This window comes from Budorcas taxicolor, chromosome 15 (genome assembly GCF_023091745.1).
Source record: "Budorcas taxicolor isolate Tak-1 chromosome 15, Takin1.1, whole genome shotgun sequence".
NCBI lineage: Eukaryota > Metazoa > Chordata > Mammalia > Artiodactyla > Bovidae > Budorcas > Budorcas taxicolor.
The window spans coordinates 20951294-20978895 of NC_068924.1; the positions used below are offsets into that span (position 1 = coordinate 20951294).

The following is a 27602-nucleotide window of genomic DNA, read 5'->3' on the forward strand; positions in this document are numbered from 1 at the left end:
GAGTCGTATGAGCTGCTTGTATATTTTGGAAATTAATCCTTTGTCAGTTGTTTCATTTGCTATTATTTTCTCCCATAATGAAGGTTGTTTCCTTTGCTGTGCAGAAGCTTTTAAGTTTAATCAGGTCTCATTCATTTACTCTTTTTATTTCCATTACTCTAGGAGGTGGGTCATAGAGGATCTTGCTTTGATTTATGTCATCAAGTGTTCTGCCTATATTTTCCTCTAACAGTTTAATAGTTTCTGGTCTTACATTTAGGTATTTAATACATTTTGAGTTTATCTTTGTGTACGGTGTTAGGAAGTATTCTAATTTCATTCTTTTACATGTAGCTGTCCAGTTTTCCCAGTACTGTTTATTTAAGAGGCTGTCTTTGTCCCATTGTATATTCTTGCCTCCTTTGTCAAAATGAAGGTACCCATAAATGCATGGCTTTATCTCTGACTTTCTTGTTCTGTTGGTCTACATTTCTGTTTTAGTGCCACTACCATACTGTCTTGATGACTGTAGCTTTGTAATATAGTCTGAAGTCAAGAAGGTTGATTCCTCCAGCTCCATTCTTCTTTCTCAAGACTGCTTGTCTATTCAGAGTCTTTTTTGTTTTCATATGAACTGTGAAATTTTTTGTTCTAGTTCTGTGAAAAATGCCATAGGGATCACATTAAATCTGTAGATTGCATTTGGTAGTATAGTCATTTTCACGATATTGATTCTTCCTACCCAGGAACATGGAATATCTCTCCATCTGTTTATGTCATCTTTGATTCCTTTCATTAGTGTCTTATAATTTTCTGTATACAGTTCTTTTGTCTTTTTAGGTAAGTTTATTCCAAATATTTAATGCTTTATGTTGCAATAGTGAATGGGGTTGATTCCTTAATTTCTCTTTCTTAGTCTTAATTGTTACTATATAGAAATGCAAGTGATTTCTGTGTACTGATTTTGTACCCTCTGATTTTGCTAAATTCATTGATTAGCTCTAGTAATTTTTTGATACTATCCTTAGAGTTTTCTATGTACAGTATCATGTCATCTGCAAACAGTGAGAGCTTTACTTCTTCTTTTCTAACCTGGATTCCTTTTATTCTTTTTTCTTCTCTGATTGCTGTAGCTACTTCTTCCAGGACTGTATTGAATAATAGTGGTGAAAGTGGACACCTTTGTCTTGTTCCTGATTAAAAGGGTAATGCCTTCAGTTTTTCATCATTGAGAATAATCTTTGCTCTAGGCTTATCATATATGGCCTTTACTATGTTGAGGTAGGCTCCTTCTATGCCTATTTTTTGAAGAGTCTTAATCTTAAATGGGTGTTGAATTTTGTCAAAGGTTTTTCTGCATCTATTGAGATTATCATATGGTTTTTATCTTTCAATTTGCTAATCTGGTGTTTCACATTGATTGATTTGCATATATTGAAGAATCCTTGCATTCCTGGAATAAACCCAACTTGATCGTGCTGTATGAGCTTTTTGATGTGTTGCTGAATTCTGTTTGTTAAAATTTTGTTGAGGATTTTGCATCTATGTTCATCAGTGATATTGGCCTGTAGTTTTCTTTTTTTGTGTTGCCTTTGTCTGGTTTTGGTATCAGAGTGATGGTGGCCTCATATGAGTTTGGAAGTGTTCCTTCCTCTGCAATTTTTTGAAAGAGCTTTAAAAGGATAGGCATTAACTATTCATAAATGTTTGATAGAATTCTCCTGTGAAGCCATCTAGTACTGGGCTTTTGTTTATTGGGAGATTTTTGATCACAGCTTCAATTTCAGTGTTTGATTGGGTTGTTCATAATTTCTATGTCTTCCTGGTTCACTCTTAGAAGATTGAACTTTTCCAAGAATCTGTCCATTTCTTTCAAGTTATACATTTAATTGCCATATATTTGTTCATAATAGTCTCTTATACTCCTTTGTACTTATGCATTGTTTGTTGTAACCTCTCCTTTTTCATTTCTAATTTTGTTGATTTGATTATTCTGTCTTTTTTTCTTGATGAGTCTGGCTAGAGGCTTGTCAATTTTGTTTGTCATCTCAAAGAACGAGCTTTTAGTTTTATTAATCTTTACTCTGAAAGAGATGGGAATACCAGACCAGCTGACCTGCCTCTTGAGAAACAGGAAGCAACAGTTAGAACTGGACATGGAACAACAGACTGGTTCCAAATAGGAAAAGGAGTACGTCAAGGCTGTATATTGTCACCCTGCTTATTTAACTTATATGCAGAGTACATCATGAGTACGCTGGGCTGGAAGAGGTACAAGCTGGAATCAGGATTTCCAGGAGAATATCAATAACCTCAGATATGCGGATGACATCATCCTTATGGCAGAAATTGAAGAGAAACTAAAGAGCCTCTTGATTAAAGTGAAAGAGGAGAGTGAAAAAGTTGGCTTCAAGCTCAACATTCAGAAAACGAAGATCATGGCATCTGGTCCCATCACTTCATGGGAAACAGATGGGGAAACAGTGGAAACAGTGTCAGACTTTATTTGGGGGAGGGGGGCTCCAAAATCACTGCAGCTGGTGATTGCAGCCATGAAATTAAAAGACGCTTACTCCTTGGAAGAAAAGTTATGACCACCCTAGATAGCATATTCAAAAGCAGAGACTTACTTTGCCAACAAAGTTCCATCTGGTTTTTCCAGTGGTCCTGTATGGATGTGAGAGTTGGACTGTGGAGAAAGCTGAGCACCAAAGAATTGATGCTTTTGAACTGTGGTGTTGGAGAAGACTCTTGAGAGTCCCTTGGACTGCAAGGAGATCCAACAAGTCCATTCTGAAGGAGATCAACCCTGGGATTTCTTTGGAAGGAATGATGCTAAAGCTGAAACTCCAGTACTTTGGCCACCTCATGCGAAGAGTTGACTCATTGGAAGACTCTGATGCTGGGAGGGATTGGGGGCAGGAGGAGAAGGGAAATGACAGAGGATGAGATGGCTGGATGGCATCACCTACTCGATGGATGTGAGTCTGAGTGAACTCCGGGAGTTGGTGATGGACAGGGAGGCCTGGCATGCTGCTATTCATGGGGTCACAAAAAGTCGGACACGACTGAACGACTGAACTGAACTGAACTGAATCTTTACTCTTGTTTCTTTCATTTCTTTTTCATTTATTTTTGTTCAGATCTTTAAGATTTCTTTCCTTCTACCAATTTTGGGGGGGTTTTGTTCTCCTATTTCCAGTTGTTTTAGGTGTAAAGTTAGGTTGTCTATTCTGTTTTTGTTTGTTTGTTTGTTTCTTGAGGTAGGATTGTATTGCTATAAACTTCCCTCTTAGAACTGTTTTTGTTGCATCCCATAGGTTTTGAGTTGTCATGTTTTCATTGTCATTTGTTTCTAGAAATTTTTTTATTTCCCTTTTGATTTCTTCAGTAACCTGTTGGTTGTTTAGAAACATGTTTTTTAATCTCCATGTGTTTGTGTGTTTTGTAGTTTTTTTCTTGTAATTGATATCTAGCCTCATAGCATTGTGGTTAGAGAAGAGGCTTGATACGATTTCCATTTTCTTAAATTTACTGAGGTTTGATTTGTGACCCAAGATGTTGTCTATCCTGGAGAATGTTCCATGTGCACTTGAGAAGAAGGTGTATTCTGCATTTGGATGGAATGTCCTGAAGATATCAGTGAGATCCATCTCATCTAATGTATCATTTAAGACTTGTGTTTCCTTATTAATTTTCTGTTTTGATTATCTGCCCATTGGTGTGAGTGTGGTGTTAAAGTCTCATACTATTATTGTGTTACTGTCAATTTTTCCTTTCATGTCTGTTAGTGTTTGTCTTATGTGCTGAGGTTGCTCCTATGTTGGGTGCATAGGTATTTACATTGTTATGTCTTTCTCTTGGATTGATCCCTTGATCATTATGTAGTGTCCTTCCTTATCTCTTTAAGATCTATTTATTTTAACCGTATTTATTTAAGGTCTTCTTTATTTTAAAGTCTATTTTGTCTGATATGAGGATTGCTACTCCAGCTTTCTTTTGCCTCTCATTTGCACAGAATGTATTTTTCCATCCTCTCAATTTCATTCTATATGTGTTCTGAGATCTGAAATGAGTTTCTTGCAGACAGCATATATATGGGTCTTGCTTCTGTATCCATTCAGCCAGTCTGTGTCTTTTGGTTGGAGCATTTAATCCATTTACACTTAAAGTAATTATTGATATATATGTTCCTATTGCCATTTTATTAATTGTTTGGAGTTTGTTTTTATAGATCTTTTTCTTCTCTTGTACTTCTTGACTATATAAATCCCTTTAACATTTGTTGTAAAGGTGGTTTGGTGGTACTGAATTCTCTTAACTTTTACTTGCCTGAAAAGCTTTTGATGTCTCCATCAATTTTGAATGAGATCCTTGCCAGGTACAGTAATTTTAGTTGTAGATTTTTCCCTTTCAGTACTTTAAATATATCCTGCCATTCCCTTCTGGTCTGCAGAGCTTCTGCTGAAAGATCAGCTGTTAAGCATATGGGGTTTCCCTTGTATGTTACTTGTTGCTTCTCACTTGCTGCTTTTAATAGTCTTTCTTTGTGTTCAGTCTATGTTAATCTGATTAGCGTCTTGGCTTCTTTCTGAAGAGTTTATCGGAAGACTTCTTTCTCAAGGGTCTATCCTGAATGGGACTCTTTGTGCCTCTTGAACTTGATTTACAATTTCCTTTTCCATACTGGGGAAATGTTCAACTCTTCAAAATTTTTCTCATACCCTTTCTTTTTCTCTTCTTCTTCTGGGACCCCTATAATTTGAATATTGGTGCATTTGATATTGTCCCAGAGGTCTCTCAGACTGTCCTCAGTTCTTTTCATTCTTTTTACTGGATTCTGCTCTTCAGAAGTTATTTCCACCATTTTATCTTCCAGCTCATTGATTCATTCTTCTGCCTCAGATATTCTGCTATTGATTCCTTCTAGAGTATTTTTAATTTCAGTAATTGTATTGTTTGTCTCTGTATGTTTATTCTTTAATTCTTCCAGGTCTTGGTTCATTGATTCTTGCATTTTCTCCATTTTGTTTTCAAGGTTTTTGATCATCTTTACTATCATTATTATGAGTTTTTTTCAGGTAGTTTGCTTATTTCCTCTTCATTTATTTCAACTTCTGTGTTTCTAGTTTGTGCCTTCATTTGTGTAGTATTTCTCTGCATTTTCATTATTTTTTTTAACTTATTGTGTTTGAGGTCTCCTTTTCCCAGGCTTCAAGGTTGAATTTTTTCTTTCTTTTTGTTTCTGCCCTCCTAAGTTTGGTCCAGTGGTTTGTGTATACTTAATATAGGGTGAGATTTCTGCTGAGATTTTTGTTTGTTTATTTGTTTTTCCTCTGATGGGCAAGGCTGAGTGAGGTGTCCTGTCTGTTGATGATTTGGTTTGTCTTTTTGTTCTGTTTGTTGTTTAGATGAGGCATCCTACACAGAGTGCTACTGATGGTTGGGTGATGCTGAGTCTTATAGTCAAATGGTTTCCTTTATGTGAGTTCTGAAGGAGATCAGCCCTGGGATTTCTTTGGAGAGAATGATCCTGAAGCTGAAACTCCAGTACTTTGGCCACCTCATGCGAAGAGTTGACTCATTGGAAAGGACTTTGATGCTGGGAGGGATTGGGGGTGGGAAGAGAAGGGGACGACAGCAGATGAGATGGCTGGATGGCATCACTGACTCAATGGATGCGAGTCTGAGTGAACTCCGGGATTTGGTGATGGACAGGGAGGCCTGGAGTGCTGCGATTTGTGGGGTCACAAAGAGTTGGACACGACTGAGCGACTGAACTGAACTGAACTGAACTGAGGGTTAGTTCTCTGGTAGTCTAGGGTCTTGGAGTCAGTGCTCCCACTCCAAAGGCTCAGGGCTTGACCTCTGGTCAGAAATGAAGATTCCAGAAGTGGTTTGTTATCGTATTGTGAGATTTAAACAAATATCCAGAAACAAGAAACAAAGATGAACCAGACAAATGGAAGTTACAAAATCAGATAAATAATAATTAAAATAATGGAATACACATATACATCCATGAGCAGTCAAAACTGTCCAACAAAAATAAAGTACAGTAGATTCACCAGGCAAACAAAGGAAATCAAAAATTATATTTACCTATTAAGAACTAAACTGACTAAAGCACAAACTGAAAAACAAATCTAGAGCAAGGTGCCAAGTGGGGAATAAACCAATGAAAACAAAACTAACAAATATGTTGAGAGGAAAGGAAAGAAAGAAAGAATAGACAGAATAGACATGCAAAGTTAAATAGAAGTAGATGAAGAAGATTTATATACATTAAAGATTAACTGCAAGAGGAAAAAACAGTAGGGAAGGCAAACAAAGGAATAAATGTAGAAAAAAAATAATAGGTTTTTAAAAATTAAAAAAGAGAAAAAAAAAACAGAAGAAGAAAGAAAAAAAGGGGAAAAGGAAAATTCCACATAACTGCAAAAGCCCAATATAGAGGCAGAGGTTTATAACAACAATGAAAAGTGTGACTGAATATACACATATCAGTTCAGTTCAGTTCAGTCACTCAGTCGTGTCTGACTCTTTGCGACCCCATGAATCACAGCATGCCAGGCCTCCCTGTCCATCACCAACTCCCGAGTTCACTCAAACTCATGTGCATTGAGTCAGTGATGCCATCCAGCCATCTCATCCTCGGTCGTCCCCTTCTCCTCTTGCCCCCAATCCCTCCCAGCATCAAAGTCTTTTCCAATGAATCAACTCTTTGCATGAGGTGGCCGAAGTACTGGAGTTTCAGCTTTAGAATCATTCCTTCCAAAGAAATCCCAGGGTTGATCTCCTTCAGAATGGACTGGTTGGATCTCCTTGCAGTCCAAGGGATTCTCAAGAGTCTTCTCCAACACCACAGTTCAAAAGCATCAATTCTTTGGTGCTCAGCCTTCTTCACAGTCCAACACTCACATCCATACATGACCACTGGAAAAACCATAGCCTTGACTAGACGGACCTTAGTCTGCAAAGTAATATCTCTGCTTTTGAATATGCTATCTAGGTTGATCATAACTTTTCTTCCAAGGAGTAACTGTCTTTTAATTTCATAGCCATAAGCAAAACCAAAACAGTCCAACAAAAATAAATACAATAGATTGACCCAGCTAACAAAGGAAACCAAAACTGATATCTACCAGAACAAAACTAACTAAAGCAAAAACTGGAAAATAAAACTAAAGCAAGGTGCCTATTGGGGAATAAAGCAATGAAACTAAAACTAACAAATATATTGAGAGGAAAGGAAAGAAATAAAAGAAAGAATAGATAGGCAAAGTTGAATAGAGGTAGATAAAGAAGATTTATATACAGTAAAGATTAACTGCAAGGAGAAAAGAACAGTAGGAAAAGCAAACAAAGGAATAAATGTAGAAAAATAATAATAGGTTTAAAAAATTAAAAAATAGAAAAGAAAAAAAAGGGGAGGAGAACTCCACAGAACTGCAAAAGTGGCAGAGGTTTATAATTACAATAAAAAATATGACTGAGGGAAAAAAAAGCTCAAAAGCTTAATTAGATTTCATGGTGCCAATAAAATGAACAACTACAACAGAGTGGGAGGAAAGGAAGAAAAAGAAAAAATCCAAAAGAATCTATAGAACAGTCAAAACGTAAGAATAATAAATGTTTTTCTTGGGTCACTGCTATCAGAGTCCTTTCCCTTGCTGGGAGTCACAGTCCACCTCACCTCCCTAGGATGCCCTCCAACACTGTGCTGATCTCTGGACCTGCTCTGGGGGCAGCTCAGGTTCCAATCTGATCCTACTCCTATGTGTTCTTGCCTCCAATGTCCACAGCTATCAAAAGTAGTGTGTTTTCGTTTGTGAGAGCTCTAAATAACCTTTTATATATTCCATACACACAGAGTCTGGTTAGTTGGTTGTGTGGATTTAATCTGCAGCTTCCACAGCTGGTGGGAAGGCCTTGGATCTTCTTCCTTAGCCACACTGCCCCTGGTTTCAATTGTGGTTTTATATCCACCTCTGCATGTGGGTCGTGCACGGGGTTTGCTCCTGAGGCTGCTCTGGAGGACTGGGTTTGCCCCTGTGAGGGCCAGGTGTGGAGGTGGTGCAACTGCTTGGGTTGCAGGGGTTCTGGCAGCACCAGGTACTCAGGGTAGTTGGCAGCTAGGGTAGCAGGAAATATAGTGCTCTAGAAGGGTATGGCAACCAGTATTGACTAATATGCTCCAGTATGCTTGCCTGGAGAACCCACCTCCCTGACAGTAAAGCCTGGTGGGTCACAGTCTACAGGGTCCCAAAGAGTTGGACACTACTGAAGCAACCCTGAGTGCATAGATGTAAGACTTTTTTTGCCAGTGGCAGCTCTGCCCCAGTGACAGCTGAGTGTGAAGATGGTGCAGCTGCTTGGGTTGTGGGGACCCTGGCAGCACCAAGTGGGCTGGGACACAGACTGCTTCTGCCACAGGAGTTATGGTCCTCTCAGAGTCTTTTCTGAGCCTCTTGTAGATGGCAATCAGAAAGCCTCTTTGGCCAGTCTTTCTCTGTAGCTCCACCCATTCAAGCACTTAGAGGGCTCCCTTGCCTGGGGTCCTACTCTGTAGTTCAGTGCATCAGGCACTTAAAGGAGCATCCTGGCTGGGGTCCTGCTCTGTAGTTCAGTGCATCAGGCATTTGATGGGCCAGCCTCTCTATTGTTCAGCTGCTGATGCTGGTGTGTGGGGAGAGAGAGGCTATAGTGATGGCTCCACCCCTCACGTGTGACTCAACAGTATCACCTTGCTTCCATGGCTGCCTGGCTTTCCTCCACAGGCATTCTCACCACAACCTCCTCCCTCACATCCTCTCAATTCATCTCTCTGCAGTCGACAGCAGCCTTCACCCTGGGATTGCTCCACAATCCCTAAACTTTAGCTCCCAGCCACTGTGCCTTCCAGGGGACCTGCATCCCTGTCCAGGGTATGTATGGCTGTGGTGAGGACTGTCTTGTTCTCATTCCATTTAGGCTGCCACAGATCAGCTGTTACCCTCTCAGCCTTAAATGTTTCTCCTCTGACTCAGACAATTGCCCTGATGCGGGGATCGGATCCCTGCTTCAGTTCCCGGAGGGCAGGTCCAGTCCTACTAACACTCCTGTTTTTCCCCCTAGTTCCTTCATCCTACTGAGTTTTCTGTGGTTCTGTATTTTCTTTTCCTCTGGTCAGGTACTCCTGTCCCCTCCCAGCTGTTGTTCTGCATGCACTTCTGTGTCTGAAGGTGTATTCTTGATGTACCAGTGGAGAGAGAAGTACTCCACTTCCACCTACTCCTCCGCCATCTTGTTCCCTCCAGATTTCTTTTTAAATGTATCTAATTCTATGTAAACAATTCTGGAGTTCTATGCAAATACAGCAAGTGTACTACACCATACTTTTAAAGTTCAAGCCTCTATCGATTGCAAATCAATTTCTCAACTTCAGTGCACCTCAGCTCTCCCAATGGTGTCTAATCTCTGAAATGCTTCTGCAGTGTAGTAGACATTTCTACATTAAAATTCTTCTAGAAAATCATCATGACTTTGAGCTATTGATGCAGGAGCGGCCTACAGGAAGATGGTTACAAACTCTTTGGTGTTGTGGTCCGTTGTGTTCAGTTTGTGGAAAGAGAAAGGTTATATCAGGTTGGCCAGAAACTTCATCCAGGTTTTTCTGCAACATCTTATGAACTTTCTGGCTAACTCAGTAGTTGTGATGATATTTGTCTACCATGAAAAATAATGGAATTCCCTCTGCTATGCTTTATTTCTTATTGCTACTTCTACCCAGTAACTGTCATCTCTGATGCATTCTGTAGCAGGGTTCAGCATGGCAGGCACTCACTGGGGACTTCTAGGTGCACAGCACCATAAACACAGTTAAGAGAGAATACAGAGCAGAAGGGAGAGGCATTCTGGCTGGGGATGGGGGGTGGCTATGCAAAAACCATTGTCCAGAATAGAAAGCAGCATGAAAGCAGTGTCATTAGAGACTCAAGCAAGCACCATGAAATGGGCCACTGAATCCATCGTAGTGAGTATACAAGCAAATTGCCTGGAGAAGGTAGCATTTCTGCTGAATCTTGAAAACCACTGAGTGGTCAGTTCTAGCTAGAGCAAGCCTTAACCTTCAGGATTTATTAAGAACCACAATTATAATGTACAATGCAGATCATCTGACAGGATGGCGAGATTTATCCTAGATTCAGTAAATCTAAGATAGATTGCATTGATTGAGTGTTGCAGGTAATTCTGAGGCAGGTGGTCAAGGCCCACACTGTGCACTGGGGTGGAGGCTGTGCTGGGGGAAGAAACAGTAGACAGGAAGAAAGGTAGGATGGGCCAGACCATAGAAGTGCCATGCTGAGGAGGTTGAGCTCTTTTCTCTCAGCAGTGGGTGCTGTATCTATGTTTGTAAAAAGTTCCATTCTACTTGAAAGTTTTCTAGTGTTCCAGCTCTTTTAAAACTACAGTGTTGCAAAGAATATACATGTTAGAGAATTTGCTGTGGCTTACATTTTTATATTTTATTTTAATATAGAGCTATTGGGTCAAAGAGTAAGCAAGAATGAATTTGGATGCCCACCAGGGCACTCCTGCTTAAAATAGGATCCAAATCACAGGCTCTAGGACCAATGTGGTTATCCTCTCTCTGTGTCTTCTCGTTTGCTTAAAAGAGTAAAGAAAACAGGTGCAGGAAACTGGAAAATTGAAATAAATTTTGTCATTTTGGTTTTCTTATAGAAATGTGGATACCACAAATGGGTATTCTATCAGTAAGAGAAATGCAGACACAAGTTTCTCAAATCTACTGTGAGTCAGAACATTCTAGAAACTCATTTGAACTACAGATGTTCTTCCAGAGGAAAGTTTTCAAGCTATTCAGTCTCAGAACCCCTGACTTTTTTATACACTGTTGAGGACATCAACCAGCGTTTTATAGGACTTATATTCACAATATTTATTATACTGTAAGCTAAAACTAATAGTATTTAAAATATTTATTATTCATTTAAAATAGTTGTGATAAACCATAACATGTCAACATAAATAACTTTTAATAAAAAAGGCTATGATTTCAAACCCCAAACAAATTTATTGAAAAGGGTAGCACTGTTTTACAATTTTACAAATGGCCTCACTGCCTGGCTTCAGAAAAACAGCTGGACTCTATCTGCTTCTCCATTCAATATGCTATAGTATCACAGTTCATGTAGCTTCTAGAAAACCCCTCTGGGCATTCATGAGAGAATGAGAGAATAAAGGGCAGATAACTTCTTGTTTTTATTATGAAATCAGTTTCAACTATACCAATCTTCTGAACCAGTCTCCAGGACCTCGGAAGATGTCCAGAACACACTTTGACTAAAACACAACCACTGTTGTCTGGATTCCATCTGTCTGAAATGAGCATGTGATGCAGAGCTGGAGGACCACTTGTTGTCACCTGTATTTGAAGGCCTGAAGTGTTGATCGCTTAGTCGTGTCTGACTTTTTGCAACCCTGTGGATAGTAGCCCTCCAGGCTCCTCTGTCCACGGGGATTATCCAGGCGAGAATACTGGAGTGGGTTGCCAAGGCCTCTTCCAGGGGATCTTCCTGACCCATGGATCAAACGCTGGTCTCCTGCATTGCTGACAGACTCTTTACTGTCTGAGCCGCCACGGAGGCCTGGAAGTCTTGAAACACCAAGTGTTATACAAATCCAGAACAACCAGGTACTAAGTTTGTTCAGGACTGGGAGACCAAAATTAGGTTAAGCTGCAATAGTGGATAAAAATAAATAATGAAAATATCAGAAAAGACCTCAAAGTTGGTTTCTTTAAATTTTGATCTAGAAGATTTCATGCTGAGTGTGCATTAAAACAAACAAACAAAAAACATTTTTTAAACTCAGAAAAACTTGTTTCAAAATATAGCTCTCTGAGCCCTAGTTCAAATGATTCTGAATTAGAATTGGCTGTGGGGTTGGGCAAAAGTATTTTTAACAAGATCAACTAGTGATTCTGTAGTACTGCCAGGTTTTAGAAACCTCTAATATAGATGATATATTTATGCTTTATATATAATAAAAAGGCTATCCCATCGTATTAAGGTGACATTCATTTTTCTTTTTATTCCTGAACAAAAACAACTTCCTTTCTGAATTCTATCTATATCTAAAAGATACCTAGCTTATAAAAATCATGTATTCATAATTACAGAATTAACAGTATAATGCCTATATTTCCTACTGGGAAATATGTTTTTTTCCATACACAGTATTTTTCAAAACCGAACTCTATGTAAAAGGACTAGAAAATTCTACTACTATTCATAAAACAAATAATAGATTCCTTGTTTCCATAATAAATGTTAAAGAGAGTTTGTTCCTAATGGAAACTCATTGTTACTGAATAAAAATCTACTTGGGGAGGGAAAAAGTACCTTCATATATAATCTACACTGGGGATGCAAATTGTAGAGAAACAGACACCAAAGGATTTGCATTTAATCAAATCTAAAGCAAGTCATTTCAGAAGCATCATTACCATGTACAGAAGCCTTTCCCATCAGAATCAGGCTGATCTTCCAGGAGACTGGCTCCCTTGTCAAGGAAAATCCACCATTCACCTGAAATCCTACGTTGCCATTAAGAAGGAAATTTACCAGAATCATCCAGAATGGAAAGTGGTGAGTCAATATCCATTATCTAAAACTTTTTTTAAAACTTGAGAATCCTAGTGTTTATTTTTGACATCACAAAGCTGTAACAGAAAGCAAAGGACAAGAAATATCCCTAACTCTAGCTAGAGCATGAAAAGCTATCAAAACACAGACCAGAGACCAACAACTTAGAACTCTTGATAATATTTTCACAATTCTGTTCACATTTAGTTACTAACTGTTGGATTTATTTTGCTGTATCAAGTACATGAGGGTATGTTTTCTGAAAGATCAATTATACTGAACATTATTTTTATAAAATAAGAACCTGGATATTAAAGCATTCTTTTCCAGTATAGCCATATAGTATATCAGATGTAACAACTTCTAGCAAGTTTTCAACTGTAAGAAAAGTGCAGGAGAAGAATCCACATTTATAGACAGCTTGAAATATCTTTTATTCATCATCTTGCTTTTAAGATTAAGAATGAAGGCTTTCCACATACACATGGTAAGGAAGAGCTGTTATTACATGAATTCAAGCTGTATATAGATTTTTCCCAGTTTATTCACTCTGAGGATACAGATATTAGTGTCAACATAATAATATTAGTCTAATATTAGTGTCAAGTTTGTGTTTCAGACACAAAGTTGAGATTTAAAAGTTAGCATAGTAAATGTTAATAAATTATAATAGAAGAAATATTCTTTAAACACTTTGTAAAGTAGCTTGAAAGAAAAATTAACATTTTTTTTAATTCTACAGCTCCGCAAAGACTGATCCCAAAAGATTTTTTAAAAGCCTTAAGAGCATCTGTCTCCTGCAGTACAGAACTGGTTATAAACGGAAGTTTGAAGTTTGGGGATCCAGTTCTGAGGCTTAAAAAGTGCCAGGGGGTGACTACTGGGAGGGGTTCGTGGGTGCCTACCGTAAAAGGTAAACCAAACTTCTACAAAATCCTCACATGTTAACTAATTTAGCTCCACTTCCTTAAAAATTGTAATCTTTACTTCAGAGTAAAATTTCATAAGCAGTATATATAAATTAATATACTGAACATTTCCCGATTAGTTGCTGAACTTGTTTTTCCTTGTGTTTTCCTGGAGGTTTCCCATAATAAACTAGGGTGGTATCGTTTCCCCAGACCAGGAGCAGAACCACAGACACTGAGACTTGAGTGGGCATGGAGGTAGCACTGTATTCCTACACGGGGATCTGCCTCCTCTTGGGAAGAGGGCTCTTGTCCTGAGCAAGACAGGCCAAGGTTGGTGGGGACCGAGAAGGGTACCCACAGCCCCAGAACTGGCACCTGAGCCAGACTGTGGGCCCACACACTGCGTTGCCACTGGCCTGTCCAAGACCTCACTCTTGGCACTTCCCTGATAAATAGAGAAATGGAACCACTGTGGATGCTGTTCACCAGTAATCCATCATTCAGGATGTTTATTCGGTTCTACTTAAGTGAGAGTGTACCTGTGTTTCATACCATCAGGAACTACAATTCAGAGAGACATCATCTATTATCTTAACTTTACCATTGTCTAATGTTGTAACTCAAAATATGAATTGTCTTCTAAAGTTATGGAATGGTTTTTTGTTTTATTCTCTTTTTGTTTCAAACTCTCTTTTTATTCCCTTACCTTATATAACACACACCCGCTTAGAGACTCTAAAGAATTTAAAAGCAAGAAAATGTATTCCAGAGACTGTCGCCAAAAGTAGTAAAATAAGGTGCTTCAAATGTCATAAATGTATTTTGAAACTAAAAACAATTGAGGAATATCCTACATTTTTAATAACAAGTTGCAGAATGTATGAGTTTGATTTGACAGAAAAAACTTAAATTTTCAGAAACAATATTAAAGCAATAACATCATTAAATTTACTACGGCCCAAGTTCTTCTTCAAAGTGAACAGGAATTAGGAGAAGGCATGACTGAGACCATTTGCTAAGTATACATAGTCACAATACTAATGCAGAAATTTTTCCCCAAAATTCAAAAGGATACATGGATTCTTATTAACAAATTTGCTTGTGCTTTCTCTCCGGAAACACGTCTTTGTTTTCTCAACAACTGATCTAAATGTATCTAGAGTATTTGAATAAAAACTCTTCAGCATCTCCTGGTTTATACAGGTGCGCATTCTTTAAATAGACACAGTGTACAAGGGGGAAAACGTTTGGAAGTAGGAATATTGGCAATATTTTTAAACTCTAAATATCATTCCTCTTTTAAAAAGGAGGATAGGGTAGGTTAAGGAACTTTCAGAATTCCCCAAAACAGGAAGAATAATCTAGGTAATAGGTTTAAAGAATTGCTACAAAGTTCCATGTTTTAATAAGATGTATTTTAATTAACCTTTTTTGTATCACCTCAGAGCCTGGTTTATCCCCATTGTCATTTTTTTTACCAGCCATGCTCCAGATGAAACTGATCTCCCCTACCTTCTAAAGATCTCCAGCCTTCTTTCTGTGTCCCCATTTTCCTCAGATTCTCTAAGGCATTTTATTTACTCCACAAATAGTTACTAAGTACCTACCAAGTACTCTTGCCTGGAAAATCCCACGGATGGGGGAGCCTGGTAGGCTGCAGTTGATGGGGTCGCCAGGAGTCAGACACGACTGAGTGACTTCAGTTTCACTTTTCACTTTCATGCCTTGGAGAAGGAAATGGCAACCCACTCCAGTGTTCTTGCCTGGAGAATCCCAGGGACAGGGGAGCCTGGTGGGCTTCTGTCTATGGGGTAGCACAGAGTCAGACACAACTGAAGTGACTTAGCAGCAGCAGCAGCAGGTGCCAGATACTTGACACCACTGATTATTCCCCTTTCTTTACACTTCCTCTTTCATCATGCCCCTGTTGCGACCACACCACAGCCTCACATATCTACATCTCTGCCCTGTCCTCCACCCGCGTCTGCCTTGACCCTCCCCATCCCCTGCCTTCCCCTGGGCATCAGAACTATTACCTTTTCCCAGGGCTTGGATTTCTACTCCTTTTACTAAAAAGTCTTCTTGAAGAACTTTATTTCCGTAGTTCTAGTTAGCATAGTTTTAGAGCGGTTTCTTAGATATACAGTTCTAACCCTGGTCAAAGTTCTCATCTATCCAAAGGGTAATTTCACTTGATTAAGCCACCACAACCTCAGAGTCAGCATATTCAAAACTGAACTCTTTTTTCCATGTCAGAACCAATCTTCCCTGGCTTCTTGGGTTCTCATCTTAATCATAGTAGTATGTGTCTGTAAATGTGTGTGTGTTGGTGTGTTCTTTTGAAAAAGACCTTTAAGATTCCTTAAACCTGCCCTTTCCTGTTCATTTCCAAAGTTTCTGGCTAGCCTGTCACTGTTTTATCATTTCCCATCCTCTCTGCGTCTTCATCATAACCCATCCTGAGGTGTGCCCTTAGATTAATCTTGTCCCCAGAATTCCAATTCTTTCTAAATATGGTAAAGTCATAATACTCCCCTATTCAAAAGGATTAGTGGTGTTCATCACCTACAACCTAAAGAACAGACTTTTACAGCCTGATTTTCAAGATATTCAATGTTTCCATTATTCTCAATGAAAAAAAAAAAAGATACTTTCAACAAATATTTACTGGAGGGCTGCTAATTGCTTTTCCATTACTCTGCCCTGGAGAATTCTGTGAACTGTATAGTCCATGGGGTCACAAAGAGCCTGACACAAATGAGTGACTTTCACTTTACTAAGTGCCAAGTACTGTTCTAGGAATTGGCACTTAAAAAGTTCCAATGACTTAAAACAAGCAAAGATTCCCATCCTTGTGGAACTTACACTTTAGCAAGGAAAAGGAAGACAATTAACAATAAACTTAATAAATAAGGAAAGTACATAGGATATTTAAAAAGTGACAAGTGCCGCATAGAAAAAGTAGAAGAGGGTAATTGCAACTTTAAATTAAATATGTTCTCATTGAGAAAATGACATTTGAGCCAAATCTTGAGGGAGACAAGGGCATTTAGTCATGTGGGTGAAGGAGGGAAGAGTATTCCAGATAGAGGGGACAGCCTCTAATGCAAAGGTCCTAAGGCAGAAGTGGTGTGGTTGATGTGTTTCAGAAACTGTCTGGAGTACATATAGTATCACAAGATGAGATCAGAGGTGTGGGGGCGCAAGTTTATGTTGGGCTATCGTGAGGACCTTGGCTTTTACCCTGAGTAAAATGGAGAGCCATTGTGTGGTTTTGAGAAGAGAACTGAGGCAACTGGAATTTGTTTTAGAAAGAATCACTTTGGCTGCTGTGTTGACTGGGGATGGAGGAAGAATACAAGCAAAGAGATGGGTTGGAAGGCTACTGCAATATCTTTATGAGAGATGACAGTCACTTGTACTTGGATATTAGCAGCAGGTGGTGGTGGGGGGCCGGGGAGGCACTTCCCTGTGGCTCAGATGGTAAAGAATCTGCCTGCAGTGCAGGAGGTCTGGGTCCAATCTCTGGATTAGAAAGATCTCCTGGAGAAAGGAATGGCTAACCACACAAGTAGTCTTGCCTGGAAAATTCCATGGACAGAGGAGCCTCGTGGGCTTCAGTCCATGGGGTTGCAAAGAGTCAGACACAACTGCGTGACTAACAAACAGATTACCAGTGGAGCTGGAGAAAAATCCACAGATTCTGGTCTATTTCATAGGTGGCACCATCAGAAACTCCTAAAGGATGGATTGTGGAGTATGAGAGAAAAGAGAGGAACCAAGAGTGACTCTATAGCTTCTGGGCAATAAGAATGGAGTTGCCATCAACAGAGATGGGAAGGGTCTTCCCAGGTGGCACAGTGATGAAGAATCCACCTGCCAATGCAGAATATGCAAGAGATGCAGGCTCAATCCCCGGGTTGCAAAGATCCCCTGGAGTAGGAAATGGCAACCCACTCCAATATTCTTACTTAGAAAATTCCACGGACAGAGGAGCCTAACAGGCTACAGTCCATGGGGCTGCAAAGAGTTGGACACGACTGAGCCCAGCACCACCACCATCATTGAGACAGGAAGGTTTCAGATAAGCAAATATAGAGGGAAGAACAAAGTTCAGAGTTGGGCATGTGGAGTTTGAAATGTCTGCTATACATTTGAAGAAAGATGGACATCGAAGTCTAAAGTCCAAGACAGGTCTGGGCTAGGGTTACCCATCTGAACTTCATCTATATATTGATGGCATTTAAATCTATTAATTCCAATGACCTTAGTTTGTTCCCTTTATTTCCACATGCCTTGCTCTTTCCTGCCTGCCTCTGCCTTTGCTCATGCCAAGTCTAATATACAAGACCTTTCTCCCTCCTCCTAACCTATCCACATCAGCCTGAATCAAGCTGAAGTCCCATCCCTTCCCACAAAGTTTTCATCAACAAACCAAAATACACTCTTCCCCCTCCCTTAATCCCTCACAAGTGAATGTCTATTTCTCTCACTAAAATAAGATGTCTTTGAGGACATCTGTTATAAGTTCTAAATTTATTTTGCATCCCCTGTGGCATATAGCCCCAAATTTTGCACTAAAGTCAGTGCCAACCAGTACATAAGACTGATTTTTTTATGGCAAAACTTCAGAAGTTTTGATTTGTTTGTTTGTCATCTCATGAATTTTATCCCTCTATTTGTCTCCATGTGGTTATTTGTTAAACTTATTTAGAATAGGTATATTTCCTCTAGGCTTTTTGGCATACACATAAAACATAAATAAATAATTTAGATTGAACCCATCAATTAAAAAGCCCTCCCCAAAAAAGTAAAAACAAGACAGTCGGCAAACACACAAAGGATCAGCCTGGACCTCTTCAACATCCACCCCAAACTTCTCAGACCCAAGTCCCCACCTCCATCAATCAGCCAGACATTCCCCCTTTTTGCTCAGCTAGGAATGCCTAGGTTAGAGCTGGCACCTGCATCCACAGGAAACTTATAATATCCCTACTCATTTGTATATCTTTGGTTCTCAGACTTCAGAGAACATCAAAATCACCCAAAGGGCTTGTTAAAACACAATTGCTGGGCCCACCCCTACAGTTTCTGATTCAGTGTATCTGAAGCAGGACCTGAGAACTTGCATTTTTAACACATTCTTAGCCAGTGCTATTGCTCTTGACCCAAGGTCCACACTTTGAGGATCACTGGTATGTACTCTCACTTGGACTTTTCTGTCTTGCTTTGACTCCTGTTTTGTTCTCAGTTTTAGTGCTTGAATCACTCTCATATACCAGGCTGCTAGACGGGCACCAGAGGCGTCTTAGTTACGGACCACATGCTCCAGCCACCACCCCTCCCCTGCCCTTCTTTATTCCAGGCTCAAAGATTGAAAGCCAGCTTGTGCCCTTGACCCCAATTTCTTGCTTCCTCTTGAAGATCTCCTTCCATCATTTTTTCCCTCTTTCCTAAATCTTCAGTCCCTCCCTCTTCCTGTTCAAATTCTCAAATATCTCCTATCCAGGAATTCATTAAATGGATATAAAAATATACACAAACCTCTCCTTGACCCTGTAGTTCTCTCCAATGATCATCCAACCTCTTGTTTCCCTTTCTACTTCAAACTTCAAGAAGTAGTCTCCCTGTCTCCACCTCTGCCTTTGACGTTAGTACCTGGCTTCTGGCGACCTCACCCTCCCAAAACTGATCTTGCTAAGTCAACACCAACCACTGGATGAAAGCAATGGATGTTTTGCGGTGCTTCTCTTCCTGGACAATTCTTCTGTATCTCATTCTTTTTCCTTCTTTCTCAAAATTCCTTCCCTCAAATTCTGTGATGTCTTATTCTCTTGTTGTTTTTGTTGTTGTTCTGGTTCTTCTCTGACCATTTCTTTTTCACTAGGATTCGCTCCATCTCTTCTGACAACTCTTCAAATGTGGATATTCCCCAGGCTTCTATCTTTGATCATTTGGTCTACAGCTTCCCAGTGTGTCAGGAATCATCATTGTAGGAGTTCCCAAAATATTGATCCTCCTGAACCCCCCTTCCACCTCCCGCCCCATCCCATCACTCTGGTTGACTGATTCATGTCAATTTATGGCAAAAAAAAAAAACACTACAATATTGTAAAGTAATTCGCCTCCAATTAAAATAAATAATTTTTTTGAAAAAGAAAAATAAAATAAAATTAATGCAGAGGAATAAAAAATATTGATCCTCTCAGCTGTTGGGAGAAGCCTGGCTTATTTATCCCAATATGCCTGATGCATATGGTCTCTGTGTGCACCACCGTACATGTCTGCTAAATTGCTTCAGTCGTGTCTGACTGTGACCTGTAGCCCTCCAGGCTCCTCGGGATTCTCCAAGCAGGAATCTTGGTGTGGATTGCCATGCCCTTCTCCAGGGGATCTTCCCCACCTAGGGATTGTCTCCTGCATTGGCAGCTGAGTTCTTTACCACTAGGGCCACCTGGGAAGCCCATGCACAATGGTATGGTTCTAATTTGCAAACACTCCGAGAAAGTTTATTCTCTTTCTTGGTTTCATTACTATTGGCATTATGGTGGCTCTGAAGCTTGTATACCCAGGCCAATCCCATGGAGGAAGCCTGGGAATCACCCTTGAATGTCCCCTCCCCTTTCCCTCCTACATCTAAATAATAATTTCCAAAGGTGTCCTCTCCTTGCCCTCCTATCAACCCTTACTCAGACCCCACAGTCTCTTGGCTGAATTATCCTGGAATCCTGCTGACTGTTCTCCCTGTGGCTCTGTGATTCTTAAATCTGAATCTGCCCTTCATACAGTGGTTAGAAAAGTCATCTCAAATGCAAATCTAACCACACTACCCCCATACTCAGAAGCCTCCCATGGCTCACTGCCGACAGGATAAAGTCCAAACTCCTTTACCCACGAGAAACTTCATGGCTGAGGCCCATTCATTTCCTTTCCCCAGCCTCATTTTCTCCCTCCTTCTGGTCTTGCCTCCAGGCCTTCGTCCTGCTGCCCTGCATACCTGCATCGTTCTTGCCCATTTATCATCATACCCACCTCTTACCTCTGCTATCACCTTGCCTTCCCTAAATCTGTCCCCACACTCATGAAGAATTGACACGCTCTGTTTTTCTGAGTATTCTGTTCATGCATACTTCTGTACTTGTACTTAGCACATTTGCCTTATAATTGAGTATTGCCTCCCACAAGGTAGCATGTTCTTTTGTATTCCCAGCTCTAACACAATGCCTGACACATAAAAAATACTCAATAAATTATTGATGAATAAACGTAGCCTTAGAGTTTTCCCTCAAAATAAGGCCTCAGACGCAATGCTAAGAGCAATACTTAGATTACTTTGGAACAAACATAAAATCCTTAAGCTTTCAATTTGAGGCTGATTTGAAAGAGATACTCCGAGCCTCTTTAATTAAAAGATATATAGACCAAATCCTGTCAAAACAAGACCCAAAGGATCAGTTAAATAACTTTGTTTTGCCGAAATCAGATTGCATGTGAACTTTATTTGAATTGAATGATAAACTGTCTTAGAACCTAGTTTTTGTTGTTGTTGTTGTTTTTGGCTCCCTCATTGTGTACAGACATGTCATATTCACTTTGGTACTTTTTGTAACATTTTCATATGCATATCTTATAAAAGTTTGCAGTCAGTTTTAGAGAGATTATTATACCCATTATACAGATTGAAAAAAACAGGACTGAGAAATTGTAATTTTCCCAAGTCAGTGGCTCATATGAAGTCAGCAAGCACTGATCGCCACGCCAGCAGCCTGTTTCACCCAACAGTCCACTCTACCTCTCATTTTGGTTTGGATTTCTTCTTTCTTTCCTTCTTTTTATTCTTTTTGTAATACGATTTGACTCATAAGTCAATCCTAGACTAGAGAAGATTGTTTGGTTCTATGCCGTACAGACTAATGCTGAGTTCTGTGCCAGCTGAAAGTGCTGGTAAGCCAGCAACACCTCAACTAAAATTAATTGAAACCAACCAACCTACTATAGAACAAGGAGTTCAGAGAGGGAAAACATCTTATAATTCCTGTAGTTCAACTGCTAAATCAGTGCTTAAATGCTTTCCGTAACACTCCAGACAAAAGGTGTTTCTGTCCCTGCCTGACCATCCTCAGTGACAATGAAGTCACTGCTTATAGCAGCAGCGGTGCCAATTTCAGAACATCGGGGGAATATTTTTGTCTATTGTCTGCTATCTCTCTGTCATTTTGTCGCAGTGAAAAGTGAAGATTTTTTTCGGTAATTAGAGCTACAATATGACCTAAATCTGGATCCTAGCTCAGTTGTTTACTAGCAGCTATGAAGCCTTTCAAATAACTTAGCCCCAGACCTCAGTTTCTTCATCTGTGAAGTGAATCAAATGAAATAACACACGTAGCCTTGTATTTAATTTCAGAAGTTAAAAATACATTAAGTAGGGGACTTCCCTGGTTGTCCAGTGGCTAAAGCTCTGCACTTCCTATGCAGGTGAGCCTAGGTTCGATCACTGATCAAAGAAGTAGATCCCACAGGCTACAACTAAGACTAGTTGCAACTAAATAAATAAATAAACTTTTAAAAAATACATTAAGGATTAGTGCAGTGAAGAGATTAAAAATAACTTCCTTATTTAGAACATTATCTTCTTAAAACAATTCAGTTGACCTGTTCACCCACATCAGGTAGGAAGATGATGCCGCAAGAATGTCACTCTATAATCTGAATCACGCAAATCCAACTTTTGCATCGTATCCTAAGCACTATTTCAAGTTGCATCCAGTCCTTGATCTTGTAATTAAAGCATAAATTATAATCTTTCAGGAGTAAATCTTGGCAAATCAAAAATACAGAAAAGAGGACACTTTGAGGAGCTGTTGTGTAAAGGAAGGAGAAGTCTTTCTTTCACTTAAGCAAATCTTGGACCAGTTTCTGTCAGAGAGCAGGCAATAGGACGAAATGACCTCTGTTGAAACCACTTCAAATTCAAGTCTACCATTCTAATAAGAAAATAACATCACAAAAATTAGCCTTTGAATGCATCCCTAGAGAAGTTAACCTAATTATACCATCTACATTTGATTCTTACTATTGCATTTGCTTAAGTCCCAGGAGACTACAGCAAACGAGTTTATCAAGGAGTGAGAGTGAAGCACACAGTCAAAGACCTACTGGCAGAAAAACGATCCAGGCAGACAAGTAACTCAAGATTTAATGTAAGTCTCAGTTAAATACATTCTAAAGTCTTTGGGAACTAAGTCCTCTATTAAGGTTAGTTATCTCCCCTCCTTTTATCTCCACACCAGTTTCTCACCTCTCGAGTCTGATATTCTCCATAGCAAGTGTTAGCCAGGGTTTCCCTGGTGGCGCAGAAGGTAAAGAATCTGCCTGTAATGCAGGTGACCTGGGTTTGATCCCTGGATCAGGAAGATCCCCTGGAAAAGGGAATGACTGCCCACTCCAGTATTCTTGTCTGGAGAATTCCATGGACAGAGGAGCCTGGTGGGCTACAGTTCATGGGGTCTCCGTTGAACTGGCACACACACTATATAATTACTATTATTAGCACTATGGCACATCTGTCCGTCTATGAGCAAGGAATCCAAGAGCTCTATGAGTTTATAGGTTGCCCACTTCAGCTCATGGACATGAAAGGATGATGTATCCTGACATTTCCATTTACCCCAGTCAGGAACTAGCAAAGGTTCATTTGGTAGAAATAATGCTGACCTTCACCCACAGCAGGGGAAATCACGCATTCGTGTCCAACTCTGCGACTTCATGGACTGTAGCCTGCCAGGTTCCTCCATCCATGGGATTTTACAGGCAAAAAGACTGGAGTGAGCTGCCATTTCCTTCTCCAGGGGATCTTCCTGACCCAGGGATTGAACCCAGGTCTCCCACACTGCAGGCAGGCCTTCACCCCCATGTTATTCTAAATCTGATACTGGCAACTTATGAACAAACAACTTCTCTGTAACATGCAAAATCAGATTTTAAAATCCTGGTAGGAGTTGTCTTAAGTCTAAAATCTCTGTCTGTCACCCTTGTCTTCATAAATAGCTCCGCTCTATACCTAAAATGTTTAAGTAGTTACACCCAAATCTCCAACAATGATTCTTGAATGGAGATAGCAGTTGGCTATCAGGTTGGGTATATAATCACTCACCTTATTGGGTGAAACATAACGACATGAATATCAGACATCCCCCAGGGCATTGCTGGGGTCAGGACATGGGAACAGATGACCAAGAATAAAGGAGGGGCCACATACAGCACCAAGCACAGGAGCTGGGGCGCAGTGCAAACTGGTTCTTCTAGTGTGTTCTGCTCCGAACATCGGCACTAGCTTCAACACTGCTGCGGAGTCAAACTTCTGGGACATGTTTCAAGTGACCTGACTCCAGATTCAATTTCCTGCCATCTAAGAACGCCTTTTATTTTGGGGTCTTCATTTCTTTGGAACCTCCTCTTATCTCCTAGTTCAACAAATGGAGCTAAACAGATAAACAGAAATCTGAATAATTGGCTTCTTGTCTGCTCCTAGTACAATGTTTCTTCTAGAACTTCCTCAGGATCGTCTGGGATGTGAGTTAAAAGCGTCCCTATGGATCGAGTCTCTTGAGAGAGAGAGAGAATTCAGAGTCTACTCTGAGTGAACCACAGCTGCATGGATGCAATGCGGAGTGCTTGGCCACCGCTACCGCTAGGACTGTGAAACTTGCTAAAGTTCCAGGTGCGCGGTCAGTTGGGAAGATAAGAGTAAAATGAGCACGATGCCATAGACAAGGAGCTGATAGTGTGTCTACCCCGTGTGAGTCAGGGCATATCTACCTCCTCGACATCGTCGTGGATACACACACACAATGATAAGGCGCTGTACCAGACCGAATTATATAACAAGACAAAGAGGTTCCTATTCAAATGGTGGAAGTAAATATATTTTTATTTTAAAATTCCCTAACATGATTTTTTAAGCTCTGTGACTGTGTTTTCCTCATTTTTTTATAAGACATAACAATATAAACAATAATAAGTCATATTATATCATAATTTTAAAATGCAGACTCCTTGTCTTTGTACCATGTCTACGAACATAGAGTTATTACAGGGCTGGGGCCAGGGAATGGTCATTTTTAACAAGCTCCTTGAGTGATTTCTTTGCACATCACAGTATAAGAACTTCACAGCAGAGCAAAGAGCAACTATCAAACCCCCTCCCCCCAGCCAAGTTTCTTATCTCTACCCAGATAAGAATTTGCTGAGCTATTGCAACTGGCCCAGTGACACTGTGAATGTTATACAGAAGTGGGTATGGGAACCATGTGATACATGGTCTCTGCCATTAAACATCAAATCACCTGGTGGAAAGGAAAAATGCTTATATATTTAAACAATGTAAGACCATATAACCAAGCACTACACTGAATGCTCAAGACAAAAGATCAGGCAGCATTGCCACGTGATATGTATACTGGGACAGTATTTACATAAGCACAGTTTAAAGTGCACTTCCTGTGTATTATCTCATTTGACAGACACACTAGCCCTGAGAGACTGATATTGACGTGGTTTTCCATTTTATAGCTGAAAAAGTTAAGGACAAAAGAAGGGAAGGGATTATTTGCAGGTTACAGTTAATAAGCAGCAAGTCTTCTGATACTCAATTCCACACCATTTTTAAAGGGAAAAACCAATGTGAACTGGAGTAGAATCATCTCTGATTCATGCAGGTTTCACCCGTTTGGACTGTCATCCCAAAATACCATAGATGAGCTGGAGTAGCTTGTGTGCATATGTACTCAGTTCTGTCCAACTCTTTAGAACCCCATGGACTGTAGCCCATCAGGCTCTTCTGCCCAGGAGATTTTTCAGACAAGACTACTGGAGTGGGTTGCCATTTCCTCCTCCAGGAGATCTTCCTGACCCAAGGATTGAACCCGAATCTCCTGTGTCTCCTCATTGCAGGTAAAGTCTTTACCAGTGAACCACCTGGGAAGCCAAGCTTATGGACAGAAAACACTTCTCATAGTTCTGGAGAAGGGAGGTCCAAGTTTTGGCTGCAGCATGATCAGGCTCTGGTGAAGGCCCTTTCCCTTTTCCGGGTTGCAAACTTCTCATTGTGTCCTCACTTGGTGTAAGAGCACAGGGAGTACTTTAGAGCCCTTTTATAAGGGCACTAATCCCATTCATAACAGCTCCACCCTCATGACCCAGTCGCTTCCCAAAGGCCCCACCTCTAATACAATACAATCACATGGGACCTTAGGAGTTCAAAGTGAGTTTGGGGAGGACACGAACATTCAGACCACAGCACATGCAAAGGAAATCAAAGCATAAGAGAATATATCATACAGAAAGGACTGGAAAGGGGCAAAAACAGCTCTGACTCTGGTCATTCTTCTCAAGCATCAGGTACACAGGCAGTATGAACTCAGCCCTAATTTCCTGTTGTCATATATTACTCAGTGTCTCACTGCTAGTAACTTACTCTCGTCTTCATTTCAAAGATATTTTAAATGTGGATAATTCAATGCACACAGTTCTAATATTTGTCTATTTGGACTTTAGGTATCTCCATGAATTGATTTTGCCATCTACTTGCTCATGTTTCATCTCAACCACTCTTCCAAAATATCTGTATATTCCAAGAAAGATAGCATAATAATTAATCACCGACTGTTAACTTTTTCTGTCCCTGTGGTAAACACAACTCAATGAGCAGGAAACATGGAGAATCACATTACTGAGAGCACTTCCGGGGCTCTGATGGCTTGAGTAATACTGACACTTCATCCTTTTTCATCCCAGTTCACTAGGTGACAATGAGGCTGATATCTTAGATAAGTTCAGATAGGAAAGTCATCCTAACACGTGTTCAAAATTTGCTACTGATAATGTGGGTAATAACCAGTCAAAGGTTAACTTGAGGAGATTGGAGGCCCTACCATACTGTTTTACTGTAAATATCATCCAAGATCAAAAAAAGGGCTTTGCAGGTGGCACTAGTGGTAAAGAACCCACTTGCCAATGCAGGAGACATAAGAAATGTGGGTTTGATCCCTGACTTGAGAAGATCCCCTGGAGGAGCAACCCACTCCAGTATTCTTGCCTGCAGAACCCCATGGACAGAGGAGCCTGGTGAGCTACAGTCCATGGGGTCACAAAGAGTCAGATATAACTGAAGTGACTTAGCACACATGCAGGCCAGAAGACAAAAAGATTCTACAGCAAATCCTGTGGAACCTGTGAATGCTCACTTAAGTGGCAAAATATGTGATTAAGTAAAGGATCTTGAGTGAAGGCACTTACCTTCTTAGGAAAGAGGTGATCCATAAATGCACCCCCATGTGCCCTACAGAAGGGAGATTTGCGAGGAACATACAGAAGAGAAGACACACAGGAGAAGAAGTGGCCCATGACCAAGTAGGCAGAGTTGGGGCCACGTGATTACGCAGCAAGGAAGGCAGGCAGACACCAAAGCTGGAGGACCCAGAATGGGTGCTCCCCTCGAGGCCCCGTAGGAAGCAAGCTCCACCAACACCTCGATTTGGACTTCCCAGAGTATGAAAGAATAAATTTTGGTGTTTTTAAGCCACCCAGGTAGTGATAATCTGTTCCAGTAACCCTAGGAAACTGGTACACAGATACGAAAACTGTGTCCCTTAGATAAGTACTCTCTAGGAAGCATCTATTTGATGCCCAAATTGCTGCTCTGCTGTCTATGACAGCCCTAGGATAAGTTAACATGGGTTATGTTGACTCATCTTTACCACAGTTTCTTTCACGAACATCTGTTTTTGATACCATGAAATGTTTTCACATTTTTGCAGTAGGAATCAAAGAGGAAAAAATCTCTTGCCTCAAAAGAGGCTTTCACCAAAGATTGAACTTAAAACCACTTCTGTTCATTTTAGCCATAATCCTGTGGTTTCATAACTACTATCATTATATCTGTTTTTAAGTAATTGCTTCCTTTTTTTTTTTTTTTTCAAATTTTTTCTGGATTACTCCTTACTACACTACTAGATTTTCAACTAGAACACTCAAAATAGGAGCCACTCACTACCTCCTAGCA

The 27602-nt window shown here is 40.1% G+C and overlaps 1 protein-coding gene across 1 annotated transcript in view; it reads left to right on the forward strand.

Annotated features, from left to right (window-relative positions):
• The first annotated feature begins 21438 nt into the window (after positions 1 to 21438).
• POU2AF2 (POU class 2 homeobox associating factor 2) overlaps positions 21439 to 27602 on the forward strand; it is a 30584-nt gene continuing 24420 nt past the window's right edge. Inside the window, exons 1-2 of the mRNA XM_052653020.1 lie at positions 21439 to 21484; positions 22631 to 22740. Of these exons, the coding sequence (XP_052508980.1) occupies positions 21439 to 21484; positions 22631 to 22740 (156 nt within the window). The remainder of the gene's footprint in view (positions 21485 to 22630; positions 22741 to 27602) is intronic.